This window comes from Centruroides vittatus, unplaced genomic scaffold (genome assembly GCF_030686945.1).
Source record: "Centruroides vittatus isolate TY-2023 unplaced genomic scaffold, ASM3068694v2 scaffold_435, whole genome shotgun sequence".
In the NCBI taxonomy this organism is placed as follows: domain Eukaryota; kingdom Metazoa; phylum Arthropoda; class Arachnida; order Scorpiones; family Buthidae; genus Centruroides; species Centruroides vittatus.
The window spans coordinates 5450491-5464871 of record NW_027122708.1 but is presented as its reverse complement, the minus strand read 5'-3'; the positions used below and the strand labels follow the sequence as shown (position 1 = coordinate 5464871).

General features: G+C 30.4%; 1 protein-coding gene across 3 annotated transcripts in view; it reads right to left on the bottom strand.

Moving 5' to 3' along the window:
* LOC136989038 (cAMP-regulated phosphoprotein 21-like) overlaps nt 1-14381 on the bottom strand; it is a 108727-nt gene that overhangs the window by 81258 nt on the left and 13088 nt on the right. For all 3 annotated transcript variants that reach the window (XM_067287093.1, XM_067287094.1, XM_067287095.1), the window contains exons 2-3: nt 8770-8867; nt 4027-4367 (exon numbers count right to left, since the gene is read on the bottom strand). In XM_067287093.1, the coding sequence (XP_067143194.1) occupies nt 4027-4367; nt 8770-8785 (357 nt within the window). In that variant the 5' untranslated portion in view covers nt 8786-8867. The remainder of the gene's footprint in view (nt 1-4026; nt 4368-8769; nt 8868-14381) is intronic.

The window sequence follows — 14381 nt, the reverse complement described above, 5'->3', positions numbered from 1 at the left end:
GGTTAGTTTAGTTAATGAGTAAGTTAACATTTAAAAAAAATATTTAAAAAATATATGGGTCTTGCTCGTTGTTTGTCTCTGTCAGTCTGTTCATCTCATCTAGTTTGTCGTGTTCGTTTGTTTTTGACGCTGTCTGTCTAGCTGTTAAGTAGTATTAAGATTTGTGCTCATGTTCAGTTTTATTAGTATTAAGTAGATATAAGTCTTCCTACTAACAGCCACTTGTCACTAACTTCTACACTTAGCTATTCGTGACAGGCACTGAATTATTGGTGTTTGCTACACTCAGGTTCTCTTTTAGACTCTTCGGGGTCTACAGCCTTGCAGCCTAAAAACTGCATGCCAAGATCAAACATAGAGGGTACAGTAGTCATACATACACTGTTCAGAAGGATCCACCTTTCTCTACTGTCTATCTCCTCTCCCTCCTTCCTCCTTTCCCTACCCTCTTTTCTGCCAGCTAAACACTTCATGTACAATCGATGTCTTTCATGTATGTACGTATGCGTATATCAGCAGTTCCCAACCTCTTTTTGACCAGGGACCACTTTGATTTCATTGTTGTTAGCAGGGACCACAAGGTTTAAGAAAAATAAACTGTGTCAATCTAAAACTAAACTTTAATCAAAATTTTTAACATAAGTAATTGTTAAACTCAAGAGTAACATGCTTTAACAGTACTATTATAATAGAAAACATAACATTTTTAGTAAAAATTAAATTCAGTTTGTATCAATGTGGGAATAATAATTTAAAATGAATAAAAGTTTTAAATCTTTCATGGACTATATTTTAGCTCTTGCCCAGTGGTCCGCGGACCACTGGTTAGGAATTGCTGGTGTATATAAAGGGATTGCCTCAATTAATTCTGTGTGTTAATCAAACCCTGCATTAAGCAAGGTATACCTGTAAAAAATAAGGTATATCTATTAATATCATTTTTTTAGCTACTTAGAATAAATTAGTAAATACCTCTTGGGATCTATCACTAATTTTCATAAACAGCACACAACTTTACTGTCACAAGTGAAGTCATATCCATATAGTGATGAATGTTATTTTTCATGTGTAAATTGTTATTTATAAGAGTATTATATTTTTTAACTAATTTTACATTTCAAGATATGTGGAAAATTTTAAAAAATTGTTTTTTTTATTATATATTTTAATATATAATAGAAAAATACTTTTAATACTTTTAAAAATTATTTAATTAATAATGATAATAAACATGTCATATTGTTAGGAAATTTCTGAATACAGACAGATACACACACACACTGACAAACTTATTTAAGTCTTGTGTTGTTTGCTATGTCTTGACTCTGGTCCAGCATAGTACACAGCAACAGGTGTCAACCGAGTATAACTCACTAAACCAACATAATAATAATAATACAATAAAAATAATTTTTTAGATGTCAGAAACAAAGAGGACACACAATTTATTCAGATATTATCAAATGCTTTGGCCACTATCAAAAGATCGCAAAGATGTTGCTAAATCAACAATCAATTCTACTGCTTTTTCATTTTATTTATCTGTTCAGCCTACCTTTGATATATGTAACATTCTTTCTGCCTATTTTTATGAATATAAATGAGAAAACCAGTTTTCTCAAATCAATTGAAATTAATTATTCAAAATTTTTGTTTCATTCCAATAAATAAACTTTTCACTAAAAGAAAAATGCTCAAAGTGCTGAAATTTAAAAATAAGATATTTGATTGGCATAATAAACACTTAAGTAAAACTAAAAATAATTTAATAAGGTCTTAAAATCAGTGTAATAATAATAATAATTGAAACAAGACATTTTTTAAAGAAATTCTGTAAATCCTTCAACAATGTTTACTCAAAATTAATGATTTTCAAAATGTTTTCATTGACTTAGTGAAATTAATAGAACTCATTGATGGCTGGATGACCAAGGCAGCTAAGACATCAGTCTACTACTCTGGAAATCAGGATCAAATGAAGACAAATAACCCAAGAAATTTTACAAGTGGCCTTTCCCAAATAAGTTTAGATCCATCTCTGCCCCCCAATATGGCTTAGCTGAACCCATGATGGTTTGGAAAAAAAAAAGACCCCTTTGTGACATAAAAAAATAGAGGTATCTATTAATACAAGATTTCTGAAAATTTTCTCATTTATTTAGTCATAATAAATGAAAAATTTGTCCATATTTAATTTTTTTTTAAATGCATTATTAATGAGAAAATTTTCTTTATCATCAAATTAGTAAAACAGTTTTAGTTAATTACTAAATAAGTGAAAATTAGTTTGCAATTTATGCTAAGAACATGCTGACAAAAAGTTGAAAGTTAACTTCTTAATCAGTTAATTAAGACAACAATCAGCCAAAGTATAGCAGTTAAAATTAGAACTAAAAACAGGTTTTTTGCTATTTTTTGTCAATAAATTATTTAAAATAAATATTTTACATATTCTACTAGAATCTGTAAAACTTTATTGACACAGGAATGACTATCATTTTCATTAACGTAGTATGCTGCTGAATGATGTTTCCATGTAGTGCAAATTCAGAAAGAATGGACTATGTATTAGTTTATATTAAACAAACCTGCAGATTTCATTGCTGATGCATCACCATTTTAGATTTAAATCTTTATTTAAGAGATGTTCTTTCCAAATGACAAACTACTATTGCTCATTAATTTGACTAGCATTATATAACTGAAAGAGGATTTTTGCATGTAGCCACAACACAAGCCATCCATATTAAATTTGGTGTTTGATGAAATGTCAATTGTAAATGCACTTCCACATTGGTCATTAATACTTACTTTTTCTGCTTATTGCTGTTGAATCTAGCTTTTATTCCAGAACACGTAAACACTTTCCTTTATTATCACAATCTGACATCACGATAGCAAGATAGCAATTATGTCAGTTTTGCAATATGCTTACATCACAGATTCCATAACAGTGTGAACCAGTCAAACATTTTTAAGACAACTAATTTCTATCTCTAGAACATATATACAAAAATTTTTAACACAAGATTTCTGAAAACAAAAAAATGCATAAATATTGAACTATCTAATTATAAAATTGTAAAAAGGACTTACTACAAACAAAAGTTTCATTATAAGAAATGTTTTATAATTTGAACAAGTTACATTTTAAATATTTTTTATGTTATATTAAAATTTAAAAACTTAATCAAATGTCTATTACTGGTTAAAAAATTACAATTATATTAAAAAGTTAAATATCAAATATCAAAACATATGCAAAATTATTATGAAAATTAGTTTTTGTCAGCACATACACATTTTTTTGACTTCATGAATTTGTCTTTCTTTCCTTTATAATCCGTCTTTTGGCCTCTTCATATATGATACCAACATTTGTGAAGTGACTTATATACCCTTGTGCTAGACTGATTTAAGGTTTGGAAGGTGTTTATGTTTAATTATTGTCCAGTTCTGTAGATGTTAATTTTGTAATTTATGATACCAAATCCAAACCTATAGATTGTTTTTAATGAGTAGCCTTTTAACCTTGTGTTCACTACATACATTTTCTCAACCATTTCAAGCATCTTTTTTCTTATCTTTAGATTATTTTGAACTTAATTGCAATATACATTATAAAATGATAGTAATCTTACCATCATTTTATAATTGCATTTGGACATTACCATAGAAAAAATTCTATACTTAAAAATGCTTTAATAAATTTGTTAGAATCTATGCTCTTAGCTGATTGTTGTCTCAACTATCTACAAAAATGTTTTCAAAACCCTAAAAGCACTATGTACTTATAAGAATATCTTTACATTTGTAATATAAAACTGGTTAAGATATCTGTTATATTTACAAAGAATTTTTTAAAAATTTTTTGTAAACGTAAATTTGTCTTGGCTAATTATTTAAAAATTTATTTTAAAAAGATCTGTTATATCTTAAATTGTAATATTAAAGTCATTAAAAATGCTAAATACCTAAAACACATGATGTTCATGTATCTCAATGTTTTAAATGTTTTTTACTTACTCTGGTTCCAAATTTCTGCCCTTTCTCTTTTACTTCTCCTCGTTCCTCTCTTGAGAATTTCTGTTGAATTCTTTGTTTCAAAATGTGGTTTTTATGATTTTTATTTTCAGTGTAGTCCAGGCTTACATCATCCACTTCATTATCATTTTCTCCATTTTCAATACAATTATTTTCAGTATTGTTTTCTATATGTATTGTTATAGGAGAAGGTACCGAACAAGCTTCATCAATTTCATCATCTTGTTTTCTAATTTGTGATCTGTTTGCATTATTTTCCATGTCACTATTCCCAGATCCAGAACTGTTATTACCACTTCCACTTTGGACCACAATATTAGGAACTAAAAAAAATTTTTTTTTATCATAAGTCAGGAATTAACAAATAGAATATAATTAATTTATATTTAATAATAATTATCAATCTAAGCATATTCATTAATACCATTTAACATCATATACAGGAGTACCCATATAATGGGGCACATGCCCCTCTTTGTCATCAGGTTACCCTTTACTTAATCCCCAAAAAGCTCTAAGGTTTCATTTTATTTTTAAATTACTCACTCATTTTTATCAAAAAAACTTTTTACTGATGATAAAATTAAAATAAAAATATTGGTTATTAACCAAAAATTTTTTCTAGCGAGTGATGATTGTTCAATCAAGTACTGAAATACCAGCATATTTGATTAATGTAATTTTGATATACATGGTAGCATCAAGGAATTGATTAACTACATTAATCAAGGGATATCAAGGGATACTTATAGATGATATATAAACAAAGGCTGTTTTTTAAATAAAGTCCGTTTTTTAATAAGAAGAAAAATACTGTAAATATTATTTAAATATATTTTTTCCCATATTCTACATACTTTTATCTACTTTTCTACATAATTTCCATGTTTGTTTAAACATTTGTCATACTGCTCAATGATTTTTTGAATTCCAACTTCAAAGAAATCTGCCACCTGTGAAGAAGCCCAATCCATGGCTGCAGTTTTCACTTCTTTGTCATTGAACTGTTGACCAACAAGGAACTCCTTTAAGTATTGAAACAAGTGAAAATCACTGGGTGCAAGGTCTGGACTTTAAGGTGGATGATCCAGTTGTTCCCATCCAAAAGAACTGATTAGACTTTTTGTGTTTGTGCAGAAACATGTGTCCTTGCATTATCTTGGAGAAACATCACACTGGAAGGCAGTAGGCCATGCCGCTTGTTTTGTATGGCACACCAGAGTTTTCTCAAGGTAACACAATGTGCATCAGAATTGATTGTTGTGCCTCTCTGCATAAAATCCACTAACAAAATCCCTTTCCAGTCCCAAAAGACAGTTGCCATGATCTTTCGTGCTGAAATTGTCTGTTTGGCTTTCACTTTGGTTAACAAAGATGTGTGTCGCCATTCCATTGACTGTTGCTTGGACTCAGAAGTCATATGAGACACCCAAGTCTCATCTCCTGTAATGATGTGGTCCACCAATTCATCTCCTTCCTGTTCATATCGAGTCAAAAACGATAAAGCACTGCCCAATCTTTTTGTTTTGTTATTGTCAGAAAGCAGTCTTGGAACCCACCTAGAACACAATTTTCAATAATTCAGTTTCTCTGAAACAATGGTATACAAAACTGATCTTGAAACCTGTGGAAATTCAATTGATAACATTGAAATTGTGAATTGTCGGTCCTCTCAAATTTTGTTATCCACATCACGAACCAAATCTTCAGAAATCAGAGAAGGGTGGCCAGGGCAAACTTGAGGAGGTATTCTAACTGGCAAATAATTTGCTATTAGCAATATCCCATCATCTTAGAATTCTAATAGCATTCCAAGGTACAAATATGCTAATTTGTTTTACACAAAAAATGTTATGCCAATTTGTTTTCTGCAAAAGAGATAGTCTACATTTTTGAAAATCATAATCATGTAAAATCTTTTTATTTGTTTTCTGTTTGTTTTCCATTTCAATTTTACTGCAAGTAGAAACTATATTTTTCCATTATGATTCTGTGCTTGGAAATAAAAATTCTTTCTTAATAGTTTTCTGTAGTATTTTCCTGCAAATGAGTAAGCTTTATCATCAGTGTATATATCAATATGTACATATTAAATATAATCAGATGAACACTTATCATGGGTGAAGAGTTGGAACTCTTAAAATTTTGGAAAGCATAGAAGCTAAATCAAATCTTATTGATTTTTAGCTTGTTAAAACTTTTTGAACATGTGGAAACCTAATTGACATTCTTTCACCTGAAGAGAGCCACAAAAGTGGCCAAAAACATTTGTTTTCTCCAAAACCTATCTGCTGGAAGAAGAGTGAGAAGAATAAGGTAATTGAACAACATTCATCTATCCAGAAAAAGTTATTTACTGTAAGCACTTTTTATTATGTTAAAATGATCTTCATCAGATTACACAGCAAGATTATTCAATTGTCAGTAGAATATAAATGGCTGAACTTTATACAAATTAAAAAACAGAACTTTACAAATTTTAAACAAATATTAAAACAAAAGGTTTAAGCAACATTTTCAGAATATGGGGTTTAAATGCAATTTAAAATGCAACCATTTTACAACACCATATAAAGTAAAAACAAAACTCAAAACTAAAGTGCATGGTCTATCAGACTCTATCTTACAAAACTATTGTTAGTAAATATAACAGCATTTAACAGTACAACCAACACTTCATTGTGCCTCCTCAGTCTGCAAAATCTCTAATGGCCAAGCATCATCTACTTCCATTCTAGCAAAGATATTCAATGCAAAATCAGGCAAGTTTCCTTGTCACCATCTAACAACTGTTGGATGTGGCTGATCTCATAAGGGAAAAAAATGCATTTTTCTCAGTACCTCCCATACATTAGCATATAGTATCATGTATCATGGCAGTTGAGTGCTGTAATACATTGCTGGAACCTGTTACAGTCCATTGCCCATTAAGCATTTCTCAAAAGTCATGACATCCTCTTCTACTAATTGTGCAGCAATAGGTTTGCACCCTCATCCTGGTTGTACGGTACATTCAGGTATCCAGTTTACTCAAATCAGCGATCATTCTTCTGAGAGCACATGGTGTTATAAGTTGTCAGTGGTTTTTCTTAAGGTGTCAAAACTCTCAAAATGCACTTGTAGCATTGCCATTGCTTTCACAAAACAACTTCACAAGAAAAGTGTGTTCCATCAAAGTCATCACCATCATGGCTGATCTGCCATAATACAAATAGCATTCCACTGCCATGCATTAAAAAATCTGGTTATTTGAGTCCCAGTAACCAATTTTTTTATAACTTTAAAAATTTAACACATAATGACTGCCAAATTATTGGGCCGTAATAAAGCCCAATTTGGCTTTAACTAAAAATTGGGTTTGTGAATTGATGTTTATATATAACAAGTTTAACAACTGAAAAATTCAAATTACAAGTTAAACTAAAATATTTCTACATTTTTGTTAAAAATACGGGACCTCTCTGTTATACGACTCTGAAGAAACCAATAATAAAAGTGAGAGAGTTGTAAAAAAGAGAAATTCACCAACTTGAATGAAAAATGTTAAAAATATAACTAATGACATTACCACTTGTTTTATCTAAACATATAGCCAGCAGCCATTCTCATTTGTGTTAAAAGTCAGAATGGAAAAAGAAGTGCAGATTCATATGTGGGTGCAATAGACACAGAGTCAGACTCAACAGTTACAAAAATATTGCCCCGATTTATTTATACATAAAAATGTGGCTTACAACAATACTATTAGAATTGAATTCCTACAAATCCTTTGATCCTCTCATTGAAGTTAAGAAATCCAGTAGAGGTATTTCTGCATTAACTACCCTGGGGTAATGCAGTCAGTAGTCCACAGAGGAGTGAAATCCTTTATTTAGCAGACTGAAGATTGAAATAAAGAAAATCACCAACCAAAGTGCAGCATCAATGAATTCAAAGGACGACATCCAGAAAAGTCTGGGGAAACTCAGAGAAACCCAGAGAAAACTTGGAAAAATGTGAAAAGATCTGGAATGACAGGGAGAGAGAGAGACCTCTTTGCCCTTGAATTCTGAGTTTTTGATTAATTTTGATCCCCTATCAACCATCCTGATTGGTCATCTCTCCTCATCTTGCTTTCTAAATGGTTGTCACTTGTTAGGTAGTGTAACGAGATCCAAACTGAGATTGCAAATGAATCATTTTCAACAAATAATCTGATCCCAACCAAAGGTAGTTGATCTTAGGACTTACATTGTATTTTCTTTTTGTCTATTTTCTAAGAAACATTTTTCTTTTTTTTTTTTTTACATTTATCATTAATATTTCCTTTTGTGGGCATAAAACTTATTGTTTACATTATTAATGAATTTTATTAGTTTTTCTTAATTTTTGTGTGATTTCAAGACATTTTCCAGAGCCTCACATTCCTGGGCACCTGTTTGACCTATGTCAAACTCTATTACTGTGATTGACAATCATGGTGGTAAAGTGAGGGAAAAATACATTAATCTGAAACATTTGTAGGGGTGTAGAAAGGAGAGAGTTGTTTAACTGAAAGTCTTTCAAATGAGAGATTTTAGACATTATCTCCCATAGGCTTCAGCCAGGACCAGTGGGAAATGTCTCTTAACTGAGAGAATCAATTAAATGAGAGACATAAGTGAGAGGTCTCTGTATTTTTGAAAATGTTTTTACTTGTTATAAAGCATTACATTATAAATATAAATTAATGATAAAATTACTTACTTTCAGATTTTGCCATCAACAATAAATGGTTTCAGTAATCCCTAGACTGAAGTTGACAAGTTGATATTCTAAAATATTTTTCTTCACTGAATGAATAACTGAAAACCATAAAATGTAAATCATTATATTATCATTTAAAATTTTCTATTAATGATGTAAAATAATATACTATTATAATTTCAAACACTCATCATAACACAATGGAATCAAACTCTTCTAAGTATAAAACAATTTTGATGTCTTAGTTTCATCTTCAGAATTCTAAAATTTATTATTTAAAAATAACATTTATTTCAATAAATTAATTTTTAAAGCAGTTTTTCAAATCATTTAAACTGAAAAGCCTATCATTACTAAAAATAACTGAAATATTGCAAAATAGATTTATTGAATAGCAAAATCAGTTCAGTGTGATTTTAAAGCCTTTTGATCTCATTTGGGATGCTTTTTTTTTACACAAAAGTAAACTCTTGAATATCTTTTCTTCTCTCCCCCATTCAAGATATTTTATTGATTATTAGATGCCTCATGCTTCATTAAAATAAAATCATTTGGACATACAATCATGCAATTTAGCATGATTTACAGTAAATTTAATAAAACATTTGTTTTATTTTATTACTTATTTGATTATTAATTTTATTTAAAATGAAATCTATTGCAATAGAAAGCTAATACAACAGTATTTTTTAACTGCATAGAAGTGAATATTATACAGTATACTTTCACTTATCCAAACTGATTTTTACATGGGTTCAAATTACAGAAAAGTGAAGATTAGCATGGTTACATATAAAGAACAAGAAATCAAAAAGTGTAAAATAATATGAAGATTTTGGACTGCAATTTAAAAAAATTGTAGACCTATAAATTCATGCTGTCATCTCTGTCTGTTCTTACTTAATCTCAAGAATGGAGTTAGATAGATGAAAGCCAAGACCAGATATGGAAAGCTTAGGGCAGGAGGCTCCAATTAACTATATACTAACTTCAGATGCAAACTGAAGTCACATTATTTCAATTCAAAAATTTTCCCCTGAAAGGCCTTAGACAGATGACTGGCACAACTCTATTGATAACAGGAAAAGTATGATGTACAGGGGAAAGACACTACTAATTAAGGCAGAGGGCATATATTTTAAATTAAATTAATTAAAAACTGCAGCCCAGCATTGTGACATCACAATAAATAATTGCTTGTTAGGCAAAGCATCTCAGTATGTAACAAATGTATAGTGTATTGCTACATGATGCATCACTTTGGATACTGTCAAATGAACATTAATTACACAAAATTAGTGTGTAGTTGAATCACTTTCAACTAAATGCAAGCCCAGCTACATAGTTCTATAACTATCCAGTATGTTATCAGGATTGAACTTATTCTTTTTAATATTTGCCATGCAGATGATAAAACATTACCAGTTTTTTATCGTTTTTTTATTATTATTTTTTTAATAAACTAAAAATTACTAACCATGATTGCATAGATGTGCTTATTTCTATAAACTGCTGGTTAGCAACCAATAGAGTGGTAAGGCATGAGGTTCAGAGTTACAGTAGACAAAATAGTGAAGTTAGAAACATGCACAGACTTCACTACAGGCTAATCATTAGTTATTTCAATTACATATAACAAAAAGTAAATGAAAATTAACATATATCAAAAATAAAAAAAAAGTTCATGTTTAACTAGTCTCAAACCCAGAAAAATGACCATAATATAAATAATTATATCACTCTTGCATCCTTTTAACCAGTGTTGTGGAGTCAGAGTAGCCAGAGTTGGACATTTTAGGGCAAAGTTATTTCAACTCTGGTGACTCTGACCAATAGTAGAATCTGGTGATTCTACTATTGGTAAAATGTGAAGTATGAAAAATACTTATTAGTTAGTAGCTAACAAAATTTCTTAGAAAATGACACTTTGATCAATTTAGACATCAAAAAGATATTCATCTATAAAGGTCATTTCAAACCAAAATTTTTATGAGTATTGCAGTGACGTGCTTTATACTTTATAATTTGGGCCTAAACATATATATCCACATCTCCTAGAGAACTGTATATAACATGCTCAGCTAAGTATGTTTTGCAATTGTCCAACCAAAAGTTACAAAACATCGTGCAATACTTAACTGACTGTGCATTTATAAAATGGTATCTTAATCTTTATATTTTATTACTTTTTTGAGTAGCTCATATAATATGCAAACAAATTGAAAGTAAATAGCATATAAGCAATTCAAAAAGCAAATATTTTTTAAAATGTATGAGTGTATTGATTAATTGATTTTAGATATTAGCACACAACATGATCTGCAATCAAGGGAATGTACTTTCCGGGAAGTCTAAGGAAAAATGGCCTCTATTTAGGCATTATCAACATGAAAAAACCCAGAAAACTTCACAAGCCAGTCTGTTGGCCCACAAGCCCACCACCAATGTTTAGAGACCAAAACCACTTAACCACTGCAGTATGGGTGTAGGATGGAGAAGGCACATCAGTGGATTCTACATGGAAAATTTTTTGCAGTGATCATGACTGGGATTTGATTGCAGCAGCAGTTTGTACCACTCAGTCATCTGCCTGGTTTTCAATATATGAGAAAAACAAAGAATGTATATAATAACTTATATAAACATTGTAGTAGCTCAGAATATACATGTAAAGATGGGACTTGTAGAGAAACACCTGTACATTGGGGCATGTGCCCCTCTTTTCATCTGTGTTGCCATTTCCTAATTCCTAAGTGAGCCCAAATTCTATCATCAGCAAGCAACAGTGATTTCTAGCTTATTCTACAAACATAATAGAAACTAATGAACAATATTTGTCCTTTGTCCCATGCAACTTTCTTGTATGTTGGCCAAAACTTAATTAAATAAGCCCCAATTATTGACATCGAATCACAGTTTGAAGCTTCTTGCAAAATGTCTGATGCCCCCTTTTATAAAGCTTGTACCCTCTCTTTTTTTTTTAATAGTCTGAAAGCATCGCTGAACCTATACTTTACTAATACAACATTACAGGATCACTAGTTCATTTTAAGGGAAAAATGAAAAATTGTAGTGTCTTTTATAAAATTAAAAAAAAAACTGTTAAAGGGGGGAAAAAAGAAAATGATATTTAAAAATTAAAAATTTCCTTTTAGAAGATTAAAACCATCAAAGATTAATATATTTTTAGAAATGGTCTTAGATAAAACCAATAAAAAGAAAAGTGTAATAAAAAATAAAGAAAGAAAAATGTGTGTGTTACCAGCAAAACCCGATTTTACACCAAACTAGTTTTGCCTAGGCCAAACTAGTTTGGCGTAAGCGTGTCAGGCCAAACTAGTTTAGAATTACTATTCAAGTATATTAATGGTTAAGATAAAATTAAAAGGCAATCAATTAGATCAGTGGTTCCCAACCGGTGTTCCGCGAAACACTGGTGTTCCGTAGGCATTTCCCAAGTGTTCCGCAGATTTAGTCGCAAATCGGAAAGTGTACAATCGTATTCGAGCCGTCGAATATCAAAAAATTAAAATCATAAAATTTTCATAAACTTAAATATATATGTACGACTCGTACTTATGGAGTGTACTACTGTTTCGAATAAGATAAAGGCAATGATAAAAACTGAATGAAATATGTAAAAAACATCAGGCACAAGTTTCCCATTAAAGTTATTTAGGTATATTTTTTCCTGTCTTAGAATTGGCATTAATAATATGAGTAGAGATTTTGAATTATAACTGCTCAATTCTAATAAAATAACTGATGACAAGCTTATGTATTTCATATTAACTTAAGTACGTGTTCCGCTAAAGAAAATTGCTCACAAAAGTGTTCCGCATCCTAGAAAAGGTTGGGAACCACTGAATTAGATGAACAATATTTATTCAAACATAGTCTACTAAATTATAAAAAAAACGGGGTTAATGTTACCCTAGATATCGAAGGTGGCAGCTCGTCTCCGATTCCAGCAATCAGAAGACGGAACACTGGGGACGCGTGTTCTAACCTAACCTAACCTATTCTAATAAATTATCATAATTATTAGCAACCAAATTATTAGAATAGGTTAGGTTAAATTAGAAGGTGTGTCCCCACTGTTCTGTCTTCTGATCGCTGGAATCGGAGACAAGCCGCCATCTTTGATACCTAGGGTAACATTAACCAAAAACGGTATTGATTAGAAGTGACACAACACTTGTACAAAACTATAAAATAAAAATAAGCTAATCAGTACTTATCAGTTTGTATTTTTTTTTTATTAAGCCATGCACTTTTAAAGGTAATTAACTTTCAAAAATATTTTCAAAAATTCAAACAAAATAATAAAAATAACTTTTAAAATCAAACTAAAAATTAAAAATGAACTTATTTGTGTTTTATGATAAACTTAAATTAACCATTAATATACTTGAATAATAATTTTAAACTAGTTTGGCCTGACACACTTACGCCAAACTAGTTTGGCCTAGGCAAAACTAGTTTGGCATAAAATCGGGTTTTGCCGGTAACACATATATATTTAATGTAAAGTCTTTAGGGAATTTGTAAAAAAACTTGTAATTGAAAAGCATCTACGTTAAGCTGAACAGGAACATAACTCTCTGAAATTCCTACAGGTAAACCCTGTATAACACGGAACTTCTATAGCATGGATTCACTCTAATGCGGTTCGAGAACTGGGTAAAACCTCTGTACAACACGAAATGTAATAAAAACCATTAAAAGTGAACTTTATCTAATTTAAAATTAGGGAAATCCCCATACAACAGTTCAATAAATGTGATAAAGCTTTTAAGTGCAAAAGATACCTCATTTGACATTTTTCATTTGAGCGTGTACGTACTATCAGATTTTCATGCATAATTTTCATGAACTACTAGTACTTAAGTACAGTATGTAAATTTTCTTTTCCCACCTTCTGTTGATACACGTGATGCTTCTTGAAACTTGTTTCAGTGTTGCCAGATCTTGACGCTTCTCATTTTTTGTTACTAGATGTTTTTCCCTTATTCCACACTTGCTTTATTCCATCACCAGTTCTTAGGCATTGAACCGCGCCTCTGACCGTTGGGACAATCTGCACCTTTACAAGTATACTTTAAGACTTTAATTCTCTCTCTTTTTTGGCTATGTAGATTAAAAATTTTCGGTTAACAGTGCTTAGTGATAATGACAAAAACATTGTTGAATTTATATTAATATGTATCACTTCTTAAGTAAATTTTAATAAAGATATTTATCTTAATTATGAAAATATAACAGCATATTTTTTAATTTTTGGAACCTAACCCCCCTTTTCGTACTAGTTCTTTGTTTCATATAATACAAATTCACGTAACACGGCAACTTTTTGGAACATAACTCCTGTGTTATACGGGGGTTACCTGTATCTAATAAAACAGAATAGCCAAAGAAAGGTCTCTCGATGTCCAATTGTAAACATTTTCAAAAGATGTGATAAGTCCTCAGACTAGAAGCTGATATTGAAGCTTAATAACAATTAAATTTTAAAACAAAGAATGTCTTTGAAATTTGTTTTTGAAAGCTACACCAGGTCACTATGTTGCTGAAGCAAGAAGCAAGAACATGAAGTGTAGAGACAATAATAA